The sequence below is a fragment of the Bidens hawaiensis genome, unplaced genomic scaffold (assembly GCF_021521415.1).
Source record: "Bidens hawaiensis isolate Kalapana, Puna unplaced genomic scaffold, B.hawaiensis_p1.1 tig00004242_1, whole genome shotgun sequence".
Lineage (NCBI taxonomy): Eukaryota > Viridiplantae > Streptophyta > Magnoliopsida > Asterales > Asteraceae > Bidens > Bidens hawaiensis.
In genome coordinates this window covers 463,523-481,153 of record NW_027491253.1, presented here as the reverse complement: position 1 = coordinate 481,153, position 17,631 = coordinate 463,523, and the positions used below count along the sequence as shown (strand labels likewise).

The 17,631-nt window shown below is 34.2% G+C and overlaps 1 protein-coding gene across 1 annotated transcript; it reads left to right on the top strand.

Moving 5' to 3' along the window:
• Positions 1-508: 508 nt before the first annotated feature.
• LOC143625842 (calcium-transporting ATPase 12, plasma membrane-type-like) lies at positions 509-12,997 on the top strand. The gene is made up of 3 exons (XM_077096077.1): positions 509-724; positions 9,926-10,138; positions 10,240-12,997. Exons 1-3 carry the CDS (start codon positions 509-511, stop codon positions 12,985-12,987), a joined length of 3,177 nt encoding a protein of 1,058 aa, XP_076952192.1. The 3' UTR covers positions 12,988-12,997.
• The last annotated feature ends 4,634 nt before the right edge of the window (positions 12,998-17,631 follow it).

The window sequence follows — 17,631 nt, the reverse complement described above, 5'->3', positions numbered from 1 at the left end:
AAATTACTTTATATACATGTACTTACATTCTTACAAGTCAGGCATAAATTTACCATATTTAGTTTTTTTTATTAATTTACCGTTCTTCTTATTTAGAAAATACCATATATAATTTATAATGTGTAATGTGTTGTAGTAATTAACAGAATTTCATAGATACTGCCATTGAATATCCTTGAACTTGATGATTTTTTCCGTGAAATATAATAATAATAATAATATATTTTGAACTTGATGATTTTTTCCGTGAAATATAATAATAATAATATATTTTTTCCGTGAAACAAACCGCGTGTGGTATTCTACTTGTTGTCTTTATCATTATAAAAAATACAAGTCCAAGAACAATATTTCCAAGAATCTCTGTGTGGGTTTCAGCTAGTGTTTGCTGATCGGAGAATTCTGGTAAACCCTAAGCTTCTACTATTCTGATCGATTTTCTCGATCTACTTATATATTAATTAATTAATCAATCTGTATACTGTGTATAATTATATAGTTGTAGTAAATGATGCAAGAAGTTCATGATCCTATGGACCTGGAGATGCAGCTGCTGTCAACACCTGCACATGAGGGCAATCATGGTGCAACACAAATATTACATACCGCAATACTAGTTGTTCAGTCTGTACAAATGTTTCTTGAAGGAATTAGTACTCACGGATCTCCATCACTTTCCAGGGTTTGTTCATCCAAAAGCATTGATCAGCAAGATGAAACTAAGGTAAACGCATGATCAATATAATATATATGATACACAAACCCTACTATACCTGCATATATATTGGATCAATGAATCATGATATGTATATGTGCCCTAAACAAGATCAAAAGGTAAAAGCATCAAATCAGCATCCACACGTATGCCCATAGGTGTGTGTGTCATCACCACACTATATATATTATATATATATATATATATATATATATCACATCTAGCTAGGTACAAATACATATATCACAAGAATTTAAAAGTTGTAGTCTTTGGATCTTTTATTTCAGGTGATAATTCAAAGAAGTTGAATTCATAGAGTCATATATATATGTGGGAGTTGAAGTTACGTACATATATCATGTAATTTTCATTATTAATTTGTTGGTTGCTACTTTATTTGATCTATGTAATTCGGAAGAATAGCCCTGCTTGCGGTGCGCACATATATGATGTATATATGTGTGAACCCTCGGGTGGGCAAAAGTGAAATTGCACTAATTTTGACGTTATTTTACTAATCTCGTGAAAATAACGTTAAAAGTGACGGACGGTTAATCAGGCATCATGTAGTGGCGTTGATAGCTGAAAGATAAGGGTACATGCACCGATCAGCCGGTGTCCCGATGATTGAGTGCTATGTGCCTTATGTCCAAGGCTTGATGCAAAACTACTATCGAGCCGGGGGTCTCACCGGAAGCAGCCTCTCTATCCCTATGGGGTAGAGGTAAGGCTGCCTACATCTTACCCTCCTCAGACCCTACCATAGCTTTGCTATTGGTGGGATATACTGAGTACGATGATGATGATGATGATGATGATGATGATGTAATTCGGAAGAATTTTATTAGGGATTTTTACAACACTGTATATCTTTAGAAATACATTTTTTTAATCATGTAGGTGATTTGATTTGAATTTTGAATCCTGTTTATATAATTATATAATGATGGTTTTAAATGATTTCACACAATTTAATCCAAATCGAAAGTGTACAAAATTTTGAAGTGAACAAATGTAACTTAATTAGATCAAAATCGAACAAGAATAATTAGATCAAAACTGGATGCACGCATATCAAAATTGTAATGCCACAACAAATCATAGAAGAATAAAGTGTAGGAAAATAGCTAACCGCGGAACAATACGTTAAAAAAGAATACTCTACTATCCATGTCGTTAAAGATGAATACTCCAAAGCTCTCATAATCTATAGGTAATGCTATAGTGTATTAACTAGCATGAATACACTAAAGTAAGGATATAAAAGTAGTATATACATTATGTTTCTGTTTGGTATGGGTAATAGACGGAGAGGAAATGGAGAATAAACAAAAGAATGAATAGATCCTTATCATTCATTTGTCTTGTTGATTAACCTATGAAAATGAAATGTATCCTTACGTTATGTTGTTTCGTATACACAAAAAGATGCAAGAATGAAATATAAATGACATAAAACTCCTACTTCAAAATGTTGGACGTAATTTCCAACTTAATAAGCCCGTCACGTGTAGGTGACAAAGTTGGACCTATTAGGCCCATGGGATTTGTTAATGATGTAATGGGTTTTAATATTTGGTAATGTCTTGTCTAATAAGTTAGGGTTAGTCTATATAAGCCTAGATATGGCTAAGCATTATAGAACGTGTGAGATGCAATTGAGTTAGAGTTCATCTAGAGAGACACACGAGATGTAACAGAGTTAGGGTTCATCTGGATGCAACCAAGTTAGTGTTCATCAAGAGTCAAACCAAGTTAGGGTTTGAGAGTTGTAATCAGTTTTTTGAGTTCGATTTTCTGATTAATATAAACTAAAGTTATTCGTTTAGTTGGTGTTTGATTATCGATCCAGGACTTGAATTGGTATCAGATCGGTTACGCTATTGGTGGTGAATGATAAGGAGGAGACCGAAGACTCAAGATATCGATCAAAGTTGTGATTGACAAGGAGGCTCGGTCGAGTCGTAACTGAAAAGGAGGGTTGGCGATCAAGGCAAGGGTCGGCGACGTGGTGAGATTTGGTGACTGGAAGACAACGACATTGTTCTTTCGTGTATCCGACAGAAACATTAGAAAGAACAGAAGGGTTCCACTAATCAGGTTAGTCGAAATCTTTTTCAAGTTGTGAAAAAGGTGTAATATAAGTCAACGTATTTGTTTTGGATTATTAAGGTTTGAGAAGGTTACAAAGTAAGGAAAAGGAGCAAACACAAAAGTCAAGGTTTGTGGCCAGAGGCTCGCAAAGAAAAAGGCAAGTCCAAGATTTATTTTCTTGGATTAGCAATTAATGGTTCTTTTTGTAAGCAAACTAGTTTGATTCTGAAAAGTAGTTCGGGATTGATTTGTTAACTGATTTGGGTTGAACAAGCGGGTTTAATTCAAAGTGCGTTTTATACTTGTTGAACGAGTTATGTTTTTACCAAGGTTTTGATTTGAATTATGTGTTCGTGTTTTGATCCGGGAACAAAAGAAGATCAAGGAAGATTGTTGTTCGCTCAATTAGAAGACTGGAACTTTTGAATACGACCGAGTGAATGGTCAAGGAACAGGGTCACAAAGGTAGTCGAGTTTGGGAGAGCCGAAAGAACACAATCATGGATCAAGGAGAGTTCCGGGAGATCAAGACCAAAATGGTTGTGAAAGGCGAGGTCAAGATCATAGACAACTTATTTCAAGTCGGAAATTAGGGGGGTGATTGTTGGACGTAATTTCCAACTTAATAGGCCAGTCACGTGTAGGTGACATGGTTGGACCTATTAGGCCCATGGGATTTGTTAATGATGTAATGGGTTTTAATATGTGGTAATGTCTTGGCTAACAAGTTAGGGTTAGTCTATATAAATCTAGATATGGCTAGACATTATAGAACATGTGAGATGCAATCGAGTTAGGGTTAATCTAGAGAGACACACGAGATGGAACCAAGTTAGGGTTCATCTGGATGCAACCAAGTTAGGATTTATCAAAAGTCAAACCGAGAGCTTTTAAAGCTTTCGTTTAGCAGTAGTATATTTAGTATGTGCGTTTGTTTATGCTCATCTTTGACCATGGCTTGAGAAATAGTAAGGAGCAACCAGAGAGCTTTTAAAGCTTTTGTTTATATATATATTTAAGATAAGATTAAGATTTAAGATATATAAGCATAAATAAACGCAAAACCCCAATGCACGCATAGTGAATATATTAGACATGGGGAAAATTCCCAAAATAGACTTATTTTGGAAATAGATTCCTAAAATAGCCTTATTTTGTAAATAGATTCCAGTTTTGTCCTTCAAACTTAAGAATTCCAAAAATGACCCTCTCTAACTCATCTTTGACCATGTGTTAGGAAATCTAACACGTCTTTGACGACATGTTAGCATAACACGTCATCAAAGACGCGTTAGATTTCCTAACACATGGTTAAAGACGCTAACATGTCGTCAAAGACGCGTTAGATTTCCTAACACATGGTTAAAGATGAGTTGTGCCTCCAAACACATAGTCAAAGATATGTTAGCATCAAACATATAGTCAAAGATGCGTTAATCTTTTGTTTTTTTTAATATTATATTTTTATAACTAGTTTTACTTATATTTGTTTTTTCATAACTTTTATTATATAAAAGTTTTATATTATTTCGAATATACCGACGAGACATGCTTACTTTTACCTACTGATTGACATAAACCTACTCAAACTCGAGCCGTGCTAAATCCATATCGAAATGTTCAATAAAATTTGACCCCGCTCAGTTTTAAATAAAATTTATGTTGGTACGTAGATAAAAGCAAACATTTCTTGTCGGTATATTCGAAATAATATAAAACTTTTATATATTAAAAGTTATAAAAGAAAAAACAAATATAAGTAAAACTAGTTATAAAAATATAATATTAAAAAAACAAACAAAAAGCTAACGTATCTTTTACTATGTGTTTGATGTTAACATATCTTTGACTACGTATTTGGAGGCCTAACTCATCTTTAACAATGTGCTAGGAAATCTAACATGTCTTTGACGACATGTTAACGTCTATAACCATTTGTTAGGAAATCTAACGCGTCTTTGACGACGTGTTATGCTAACATGTCGTCAAAGACGCGTTAAATTTCCTAACACATGGTCAAAGATGTGTTAGGGAGGGCCATTTTTGGAATTCTTAAGCTTGGGGGATAAAACTGGAATCTATTTCCAAAATAAGGCTATTTTGGGAATTTTCCCCATGTCTAATATATTCACTATGAGCGCATTGGGGTTTTGCGTTTGCTTATGCTATATATCTTAAATCTTAATCTTATCTTAAATATATATAAACGAAAGCTTTAAAAGCTCTCTGGTTGCTCTTTACTATTTCTCAAGCCACCAAATTGTTGTATTTGTAAATTAAGGTTTCTCATGCTTTTGACCCGAATTTGCAGGTATAGGTCTCACCAAACCCAGATAGCCCTCAAACGGGTTATAACATCTTATTAAATTAAAAATTAACCTCACCAAATATTTGATGTGGAAATCTGATAAAATAGGAATATACTAAAAATTAATATCTGATTTAAAAAAATGGATATTATTTATAATTAAGAAACAATTTTATAGTAAAAAAAGCTTAGCATGTCATGGATCTCACCAAACCTAGATAGATTTTAAACGAGATATAGCATCTCATTTATTTGTGACACATTTTTATTATCAAACCTTAAGTATATTATTTACTTCCTTACAATAAATAAACTTAAAATTCAAAAATTTATATAAACCTTAGAAACAAAAAAATGTAAAATAACACCCCCCCCCCCTGCGGGTAATACAGGGGATAAAAGCTATTGAGTGCATATATATACACTTAAAAAACTAGACGTGTGTGGTAAACTCTCATTCAAAGCAAATACTATATCATGAGATATACAGGCTGGTCCCACTACTAAAAAAACCTTTCTATATGCATCTTACTATACTATTAAAGTAACATATCTTTTTCACATGTCATTTAACTAGGTTATCCACATAGGATGTTAAGTATACAATTTCTATAAATAAATTATCCACCTAATAGACAATTTAATTTTAAACATTACTCATAAGTTGGAGAATCTTTCAAAATCTATGGTTATAATCACCATTTATTGAGTAACAAAGGCAATTAATTGTCTTCATTGTTATTTTCTAAAATTTTGAGACTTTGTTATTTACTTTTGAACGTTTGGACCAGATGTATAGATGCTTCGATTGAAATGGTCGTTTAAGTCACAAAGTTTGGATTTTATTGTTGCTTTATTAAATGGTTTATTCAAAATTATAATTGTTATATCTCATTGTTATATTCATATTTGTAGCTTATGTTGTGTATTTATATGTTTTATAATTTCAATAAAAATAGTTTTTATAGCACAGCTTATGTTACATCTACATCTTATCTTACTATACTATTAAAGAAACATATCTTTTCCACATGTTATTTAACCATGCTATCCACATAGGATTCAAAGTATACAATTTTTTTAAATAAATTATCCACCGAATAAACAATTTAATTTTAAACATTACTCATAAGTTGGAGAATGTTTCAAAATCTATGCTTATAATCACCATTTATTGAGTAACAAAGACAATTAATTGTCTTCATTGTAATTTTCTAAAATTTTGAGACTTTGTTATTTTATTTTTTTTGGATTTTCGGAAATTATTTATGAACGTTTGGACCGGATGTATGAATGTTTCGATTGAAATGGTGGTTTAAGTCACGAAGTTTGGATTTTTTTGTTGCTTTATTAAATGGTTTAATCAAAATTATAATTGTTATATCTCATTGTTATATTCATATTTGTAGCATTATTTATATTGTGCACTTATATGTTTTATAATTTCAATAAAAATAATTTTTATAGCACACAACTTATGTTACAGCATCTACATGTTTATGATTTATAGCTTACAACATATGATTTCAGTTAATGATGAAGTTTTAATTAATATGTCTTTTTTTATTTCATGGTATAAATTAGAAATATGTTTTAAATTGTTATTTATCTCTGTTTTTCTTTGTATGTTGGATTTGTTTAACTAAAACAACAATATGATACCTTATATTAATAATGTTATATTATCTGCCGTTTACAATTCATTAAAATATATAACACATACATATATATATATATGTGTGTGTGTGTGTGTATATATATGAAGTTTTATATATTTTCACCTGTGTGTAACACGGGATCTAACCTAGTAGTATAATATAGCATAGTAAACCGTATAACATATATGCTATTAAGGGAATCAAAACAACAAGACCAAAAGGAAAAAATTCTTAAAATAGTCTATTTTGACCAAGTTTTTTCAGAAATAGCTTAAGTTTTCAAAAAAATTCCAATATAGTCTATTTTTTCTGTCGGATTCGACAGAAACAAGAACTGACTCGACAGATTAGTATAGCCTATCAGATGTTGACACGTATTCAAAATTTTCAGCATATTTGACGTTTTTTAAGCTATCCAATGAATTCGTGTTCTAGGCGACGTAATAATTAACAGTCAGATTTGACGGTTCAGTTCATGCTTCCGTCGGATTCGCCTGTTTAATTTGTCCGTCGAACACTGGATTTTCAATTAGGGTGTTTTTTATTTTGAGTTATAAAGTGAAATTGAACACTATGGTCGTGTTCTCTTTGAAAAACTAAGTGATTTGACTATTGATTTGCTTGATTTTGTGAAGAAATAAGATACATGGAGATGGATGTTGGTTATGGAGGTTTAGGGGTTAAGAGGTAGAAGATGATGAATTCTGTCGTATCCAACGGTTCTTTAATGAATTTCGTCGGATCCATTAATACGTTGACACGTGGTGCGATTTTTAAGGTCCACAAATTTCGTCGAATAGTGTTGAAATTCCGTCTGATCCAACAGAAAAAATAGGCTATTTTGGGGTTTTTTTAAACCTAGGCTATTTTTGAAAAAAATTTGGTTAAACTAGGCTATTTTGAAGATTTTCCCAACCAAAAATAGTAGTAACTAGTATTTATACCTCCGTGTTGCGGCGGAGGTGTGAAACTGTGTATTTACATATCCACTCCACTTGAAAGCATGAAGTTACCACCATCACCGCTTTTATTCACCATCCCCTCTCCTGCAGCTAGTAACTAACATTAACCATTAAGAAAACTGAACAAAAAGTAGACGTAAAAACGTTGAACCACAAGCTCATTGCATTGTAACCCACACAAATTAGACCGAAACATAAAATATAGAAAAAAATAACTAAATTAACTTAACATCTACGCGTTGCGATTGGCTGTTAAACGGGAAAATGGACATAAAAACGTTCAACCACACACATGCGTTGCAGCGCGTTAACTCGTTAAATTCAAGCGTAAACGTTAAACAAAAATATTGTAAAAGATGAAAAGTATAGAGCATCAAAGTTGAAAGTGGAAAAATACTTACGACTAAAACTAAAATATATTTTGTGGCATATTTGTAAACTATGAAAAAGTTTAGGAACAAAAGCAAAAAATGAAAGTTATATAAAGAATATTACATGGTACAAACTTGGATGCACAATGTACAAAAGAATAATACAAAGTTCTCCCACTTTTGTTATTATATAAATGTATATTAAACTAATGCTAACATAAAGTGTTAAATAAACTATGGTGTAGATAATAGAGCAAAGAGACCATCACCTTAATTCAAAGAGATGAATAAAAGTTTATGATGAATAAAAGTTTAGGTAATGCTAGGCCCCACATATCCAAGACAAATCTATACACAACCCTAAAAGTCCAGCACCTTAATTCGACATCTCCGACAACTCTTATCATGTCCTTATATATGCGTAACTATAACAAGATCATGTCAAATCCGCTAATCACATGTCAGTTTTGGTGTACCTTTACTCCTCCCCACCATCGTGAGAGTTTCCATAGTTCCTATGTCGAAACTCTCTCAATCTTTTTTCCCTTAGCTTATTCGCAATGCCTAATTTCTCCTAAAAAAACTTCATTACGTTTTAACCACTAAGTGGCACGATCTTTCATTAAGCATTATATTGTTCTAACTAAACTTCGTGATGTTCCCCAACTATAAAACGAAAGATCATCATCATCATCATCGTACTCAGTATATCCCACCAATAGCAAAGCTATGGTAGGGTCTGAGGAGGGTAAGATGTAGACAGCCTTACCTCTACCCCGTAGGAATAGAGAGGCTACTTCCGGTGAGACCCCCGGCTCGATAGTAGTTTTGCATCAAGCCTTGAACTAAGGCACATAACACTCAACCATCGGGACACCGGCCGATTGGTGCATGTACCCTTGTCTTTCGACTATCAACGCCACCACATGATGCCTGATTAACCTTCCGCCACTTTTAACGTTATTTTCACGAGATTAGTAAAATAACGTCAAAATTGGTGCAATTTCCCTTTTGCCCATCCGAGGGTTCACACATATATACCTTATAAAACGAAAGATCTTTGGTCTAATTTTGGTACAGTTTTACACAATACATGCACCCTTGTTTATGGATTATTTTTGGATGATCTAATGATCATGATTCAGAAAGTACTATTGAAATACTTTAATTTGTAAGTGATTGTACACAACTAAGACATGTCAAGTGCCTTTCCAAACAATAAAACCTGCACATGGCATAGGCACTGGAACAATATATACAGGTTTAATTTGGACACTCAGACATGAGGGGGTTTAAGCAAGGATTCTAACTATGAAATAAAAAAGAATGTAATATCGGATGATGTTAATTTCCAAATAGATTGCAAGGCCATATAATTAGAGCAGCAGCATATACATGACCTCGAAATCAACAAAATGGGGGAAAAGAGATCTTGATGAGAAAGAGAAATTAGAATAGGGACCAGGGAGAAATCCAGAAAGAGTTTCGCTTCCAGTGGCGTTCACCGACCAATGGTTTCTGTTTTGGGCTGATGAGATGTATCTAGAGCCATGAACTCTAATTAAAATAGTTTATCTTGTATATAACGAGTATATAAGAAAGATAACCTTAGCACACGAATAAATCCTATATACATCGTAATGAAACATTTTGATATATCACCTAGCTAAGCTAAGAGTTCAAAACTTATAAGGTCCTTCATAAGGTGCAAAGATGCATAATATCTAATGAGTGATATTTGTTCAATCCATTTATAAATATTAGTGTGTGTTTGTGTGACTGCATTTTAACATACACATTAATTTCATTATTTACAGGCTAGTTGCAATAACATGGAAGAGATAGCCTTTGAATTTGTGGATGGAGATCAAGCTGCCCCATTGCTTATGACAGAAGATAGAACTTTGCATTTAGGGAAAAATATAAGAACCGCTACTAATGTCCTGCGTTCTATCATAGCCTTCAAAGCGCATGCAGCATCAGTAGCTGGTGCTCATGTTCATCATGGCAACTCTGGTGCAGCTGAAAGAGTAAGCTCATGTTCCGTCATAGTAATATATATATATATATAGGCTTAGTATAACTTCTTAATTAATCTAATAGTATTGTATCATTTTTAAACGCTGAGCAGAAGCCAGAAGTTGCAGAAACAAGTGATAGTTTGGCTGCTTCACCTGAGCACCACATAACTATTGGCCAACCAGAAAAGTTTATCCAAATCAAAAGCATCTCAAAGATTGTGCTGCAGAAGAATTTCCAGACCCTACAAGTGTTCGGAGGTTTAACCGGTGTTCAAGATGCACTTGGTACAGATTTGGAGAAAGGGATATCTCACGAAGAAGCTCTTCACCGACAGCAGGAGCTCTCCCTAAATCGAGCTTCTACGCGCACATTCCTTCATTTGGTATGGGAAGAAGTCAAGAAGAAAACTGTTCTCCTTCTTTTCTTGGCTGTAGCCCTATCAATCGTATTTGAGATTGATGAAGAAGGTCTACAATATGGTTGGATTGATGGGGCAGTTGTACTCGTAGCCATCGTTCTTCAAGTCCTCTTTCTTTCTATCCATAAGTACCGGAAAGAACAAAGGGCACAAAAGAAGTTACAAAAACAACAATTGGAAGAAGGGAGTGTGAGGGAAGTCCATGTTATAAGGGGAGGTGACACTAAAGATATTAGCGAGTCAGAGCTCGTGTATGGTGATATTCTGTTATTGAAAAAGGACTGTCAAGTCCCGGCTGATGGTTTGTTTGTAGATGGTGAAGATCTAGAACTCGGGTACGGATCTGAATCTTATCTAACTAATAAACAGAAGCCATTTTTGTCATATGGTGAAAGAGTGATAAATGGGAATGCCCGGATGGTTGTTACATCAACGCATATGATGAGGAGAAATGGTACATATGATCCAAATACAAGGTTCAAACTAGAAAGGCAGCTCGACAAGTTGAATGTTTACATGAACTATATTCGGATCGTTATCAGTATTCTAATCATTCTCGTGTTATTTTTACGCTATGCCATTGGAAAAATGGACGATGATAATGCTTACAGACCAGAGTCGATGGCTGAACCAACTGGGATTAGAAGCTTTTCAAATACCTTCGAAAATATTATAAAAGAATCGAAGTACACAACCAAAGCTCTAACAAAGCTACTATGCGTGTCGCTGGTTGGGTTAATAGATGGTGTACCTTTTGTTGTTTCATTAGCAATTGTGTACTGGAATGAGAAGGCGCTGTCTAGTAAAGCCATTGAACAAGATTCACATGGTATTTTAAAGATGGCATCAGTTACAAAAATCTGCACAGACGCTTTCAGTGAATTCACTGAGGACGATACCGAAGTTCAAAAGCTCTTTATTGGAGGAGAATTTAGTGAGGGTAGAACACTACCCCCCAATGTTGTTGAAGCACTATGTGATGGGAATGGCGCATCAAAGGATAATGCATATCCACATGGTGCCAATAGTAAATTGGGGTTAAACAGGGAAAGAATGAAACAAATACAGCAAACTGAAGAAAATGATAAGATGATCTTGCATTTGAATGAACCAGTGAATGAAATTATGATTAAGTGCACACATTACTATAATATTCAAGGGGAGAAAGTTTCCATGAATGACAAAGTAAGAAGAGACTTTGGTCAAGCTAATGATAAGATGGAATGTGTAGATAAACTGACCACAACAGCAGTAGCTTGCAAGCATACAGATAACCAAGCACATGATGCTGAAGACTGGGTCCTAGTAGCTTTACTAGGCCTGAAACACACGGACATGAAAGCCAAAGAAGCAGAGGTGAAGGCACTCAAAGAATGTGGAATAGAAATTATAATAGTCTCCGACAAAAAGTTACCAGTCCTGAAAGATCTTGCCCTCCAATATGGACTTATAACCAGCAGTGATCCACAAAATTCAGTGTTTGCTGCAAAAGATTTCAGGGATTGTTCAGATAAGGAGAGACTTGAGATCGTCAACAACATTCGAGTTCTAGGCGAGGCCTTCTCATCTGATAAGTTACTCCTTGTAGAGACGTTGAGGCAGAAAGGTGAAGTGGTGGTGTTTCTTGGACAAAAAACAGATGAAGTCCCTGCATTAATGGGAGCTGACATAGGTATAACTATGGGAAGACGGAGCTCCGAGAAGGCAAGAAAAAGTAGTGATATAATCATGTGGGATTGGAGCTTTTCCGAGATAAGCACCATGGTTAATTCTGGAAAATGCATCTCTAACAATATTCAAAGCTTTCTCCAGCCTGTTCTAATCACCACCATTAGCAGCACTCTGATAAGCTTAATTCAGACTACAGCTTGGGGTGATGCTTCCTTAACAACAATTCAAGCTGTATATGTAAATTTAGCCGTGCTTTTTCTTGGTGGTTTTGCGTTGCTAACAAACGCATCAGCAGATAAACCAGTGAGCTTGGATCCGGTTAGTTGTGGAAGATCACTTATAACTGCACACATGACCAGAAACATACTCGTGCAGGTTTCGTATCAGCTTACATGCTTAGTGATCATTCAAACCAAAGGACCCCGAATCGTGGGTTCAAGTCAGAACATGAATACCGTGCTTTCTAATATCTTTATTATATGTCAGTTCTTTAATTTATTCATTGCAAGGGAGATACAAAAGATGAACTTTTTCAGATGTATTCATCAGCATAGAAAGTTTTGGGCTGTTATAACCGTTTTTATGGTTTTGCATGCCATTTATGTGGCGGTACAAGATATTCTTGGTTATGGCCCAACATTGAATTGGAAGTTGTGGACTGGTTGTGTTCTAGTTGGTGTGATGTCATGGCTTGTTGATTGGATTGCAAAATGCATCTCATGGTTCATCAAGGAGTTTGTCAATAGATTTTGTAAGACATTATATTAGTTGTTATTGTGCATCTTTGTACCATATGTATAATTATGAACTTGTTATTTCTCTTGAAAAGCTCTGTAGTTTGTTCCTCCCTCTTTAGATGTGGAGTTTATTATTATTTTTTTCTTCAAAATATCCCCTGCCACACTAAAGTTAAGAATTATGATTTCTCTTGAAACACTCATATGCTTTATACATATTGATTTCCTCTCCTTAGACATAAAGATTCAAATGGTAACATATTTTTTCTCATAAAAGTATTGTGATCTATGGTCTAGTCAGTATTCTTAACACAAGATTGTATATGGACATATGGTATATGTGTGTGCTTAGAGAAAATAAAGAGCAAGAGAGGAGAGATACTTACAAATGTGTGCGTGTGCTTTCCTATGTCGTATTTCCTTTTAAGTGTTCATCTCATGTATTAGTACGTCATATCTTCGTATGTGCATATTGGTCTAGATGTGTGATTGTGTGGTATTCAATGAAGTCAAGTCAGGTTTAGATGCCATAAAGTACACGCCACGATAACATTAATTCAACCACTCATACCAACTAATATCGTCCATTTTGCACACTACGGCCTACGGGTACTTCACTGCTTTGTTTTAAACTACCAGGTTGGAGACTTTACAAAGATCACCCATTCTTCAATTACCCCACCCAAACGTACACACATAACTTTGAAGTTCCCAATTCATCCACAATCAATGTGTCAAAATCGATTTTGTAATATCTGAAATCCTTATGAGACCGACCACGCTATTCTAATCAAGAAGTGTCCCCAAACACCATCAGGGACTCACTGTATTTGATGATGTTTGCCTCATCATCCTAAACAACGAGTGACTGGCCAGCTAACATTGGTCCACCCTACAAACCAATATAGTTTCTTTTGCCAACCAGGAGCCGATTAATGACCTTTTTTATGGTTACTTGGGTGGCAGGGTGAAGTCCCATTCTTGGATTACCCATCCAAGCACGATTAACTATAACTTTTTCTCTCATCCACGGCCAATGGTTTGAAAACTTGTTGGTAGTATTGAGGCGTGCATGCAGACCAACATCTCCCATTTCCATGTGGGATTCACCGAGATTGTTACACTAGCGTCTATGAAAATCTTGCATTTCCTTAAACCAGTATTATGATAAATCGATATATCTGATTTATTATTATCCAAGTTACATGACAAGAACTCAAGTTGCACCTTGATGTACTATTGAATGCTTTTGATTTAAGACTATAGTTTTTCAATAAATACACCTAGTACGTTACTTCAAATCAGATGCTAGAGGATCAAAAACCATGTATTTTCTATTCAAATTATTATAATTTCTTTTGGGATATATGGGTCACTTTAATTTCATAATTCCATCCTGTCTACCCTGCAAGGATCTCATGCTGAACACCCCAAAATCATAAAAGTGGAAAATAGAAACTAATAATGCATGATTCAAGCTTAGGAAATATAACACTTCAACATTAATATGAACACATAAAAATACAAAACATTATTCAAGAAAGAAAGAGAATTTGGAAGTGCGTACCTTGGAAAAGATTTCAACCAGGTCATAATTTATAAGCATAATTTTAAGGGGTGACATGAAGCTTCCCATCGAAATAATGGATTTGAACAAGTCTTTATTGATGTTATGACCTGTCAAAAAGTCATTCTGCCATAATATAAAATGACTCATTAAAGGGTTCAAGGTTCAGGAATCTTAGTATGTTACAATTAGACCTACATATAATACAAACTTCAAAAGCGAGCAGGTACAATGAAAGTAACTGGTAATTAAGTATTAGGATGTGGGGACCTCCACGAAAAGAGACGGATGCTTAATTCAATTGTCTTTACAAAAACGTTCATGTCGGCTTGTGCCCACCAAGGCCCAGGCCATAATTTAGATAAATTAGCTGGCACGTTGCGACTTTAAAGGACTTGCAAGAAAGATGCATGCCGCTGGCCTTCTCGTCTAATTGCATAGGGTGATGGTTAAGGCTTAAGATCTTATAGTCACATGTTTGAAACTTGATTCAATGGAGTTCTCACATTGGTATTGTTAGGGCTGTCAAATCCGGACACGACCCGAAACCCGACACGAAAAAATATAGGTTTTGGGTCGGCTGACATGACCCGTTTTCTTAAATAGGTCAACCCGAACCCAACCCATCTAAAAAATGGGTCAACCCGAACCTGACCCGTCAAAAAATGGGTTGACCTGTTAACCCGTTTAAAAATTTTATAAAAGTTAATATTTTGATTTTAGAGATGAGAAGTGTTAAATTTTAAAGTTAAATACTTTGATTTATAATTTTTCATATATCTATTAATTTTTATAAATTAAATTAATTATTTTTTAAATATTTTTGTCCACTCTTCACTTCCATTATTTATATTTTATTAGTCTTAACCATCTATTCTCTTATTATCTCCACTCGTTTATTCTTATCTTAAGTAAAACATGTGAACCTAAGTTTGTTAATTGAAAATGAGAGATAAATTGACAAAAACAATTAGATCTATCACAAAATTGTTAAAATGTTTTATATGAATAAGAGTAATTGATTGTTTAGGTTAATATTAAGCCACTAGATATTAATCATATTTGTAAATGAACGTAAAATGGGTTGACCCGAAACACAACCCGAACACGACACGAATTTAAATGGGTCGACACGACCCGACACGAATAAATATATGGGTTGGGTTAGGGTTGAAGAATCTCGACACGCCAACCCACCAACCCGAAACCTATTAACCCAATAACCCGCCAATCCGACACGATTGACACCCCCAGGTATTGTGTTCTTATGTGAATCAGTCCTGGAACGTCAAAAATCAGTATGAATTGTTGACATCCTGTTTCAGGAAAGCTCACTCAGATATTATAGGTGGTTTAAACGCCGTTAAGAAAAAATGAAAGAGGATGCATGCCAACGTCATTGGATTTAACACATGATAGTTGTAAGACCCACAGTTGAATTTTCCCCGAAGACAATGAGAATCCTTCAAATAAAAACTAAATTGAAATTGGGGTGCAAGATCATCACCAACCACAACATTTTTCAAAGAAATTGGTACAAAGTTCTTTTCTTACTAATTTTCCTAACTCCCGTGGTTGCTTTAAATGCACCCCTTTTTAATGGTTATAAAACGTAAATAAAATACTAATAGAACATACCGAACGTCCAAATGAAACTTTAAAATTCATTCGCGACAATCCCACTAGCTATAAAACAAACTCGCAGACGATTATGTAGGAAATTCAAAGTTGAAAGTGGTTACCGGCGATATTATGTGGGATATAGTCGGTCAAAATATATAGGCCTAGGTAAATTAATGCCCGCCGGTAATATTTTCGACCAAAGTTAACAAATTATACATACATACATACATATATATATTTATTTAATTTGTGGGTTCCGTCCAAGGTGATTATTTTTTGTTTAGCAGTGATCTACGCCTGGACGATGGATCGATCTATCAAACTTTTGACTTGTGCTTGAGATGTCCGTAAATATCTCCACCTTTAATCTTTTGAATGTACTTTAGATTGGAGACATGTATAATTAAGGAAATGAGAGTGTAATCGTGTAGTCAAAAAAAGGTTATAGAGCATGTTTGGAATTGAGTTTGAAAAATGCTTATTGGCTTATTGGCATTTTCAAAAGGCCAATAAATTAAAATATGTTTGGCAATCACTAAAATCTTTCTTAATATCTTTTTGTAAGGGTTAAAAAGCAGTTTTTCAAATCCACAAATCCTGGCTTTTTGAAAAAACCAATAAACCAATAAGCATTTTTCCAACGCAATCCCAAACATGCTCCTAATATGCCAAAACAGGTATTGAAATGTGTGTTCAGCACTAGGGTTTTGTTTTGAGGTAAGGTTTGAATTAGGGGTGACCAAACCTTAACTGTTAACCTAACCGCTACCGAACCAAATTGAACAATAACCGAGATTAACCGACGGTTATGGTTAATATGCATCAGGATCAAATACAAATACTTTTTAACATGAAAACAGTGAGAACCAATTTGCTGTTATTATTAGGTTTGTTTATATAAGTGTTTGCTGCTATATTTTGTTCGTATTTGCCGGTTTTCGATTATGGGACGTTATAAGTTATTTATTGATTTATATTTTGTTGTTATTGTTAGGTTTTTTCTTTTGTTGTTATAAGTATTTGGTGTTATTATTTTGTTGCTGATTCCGATTATTTTGTTATTATAAAACACTGCTTATATAGATTGGTATTGCGGTTGTTATTGTTTCTATGTTTTTATTTTTGCTAGATTGGTATTGTTTCCTACTTCTCATATTAAGATTATTTTGTACATAAACCCTCCCCTGGTTAAGATTATTTGATTAACAAATTAATTGGTTATGATTATGATTAAGGGTATCCCATAACCTAACATTAACCAACCCAAACTGAAAGGACTTGATGTTTATGTCAAGTCGAATATATGTGAATATGTGTGGGTATACATGTCGACATTGTCATGAAAAACCATTAGAATATGTATATGTTAAAATTCATTTTATTCTTGTTTGATGTCAGGGATTCTTTTTATATGTTCACTAGTTTAAATTTTAGTTCAAACTTGACTTGTTAAATTTTAACAAATCGTATATTCATCAAATAGTC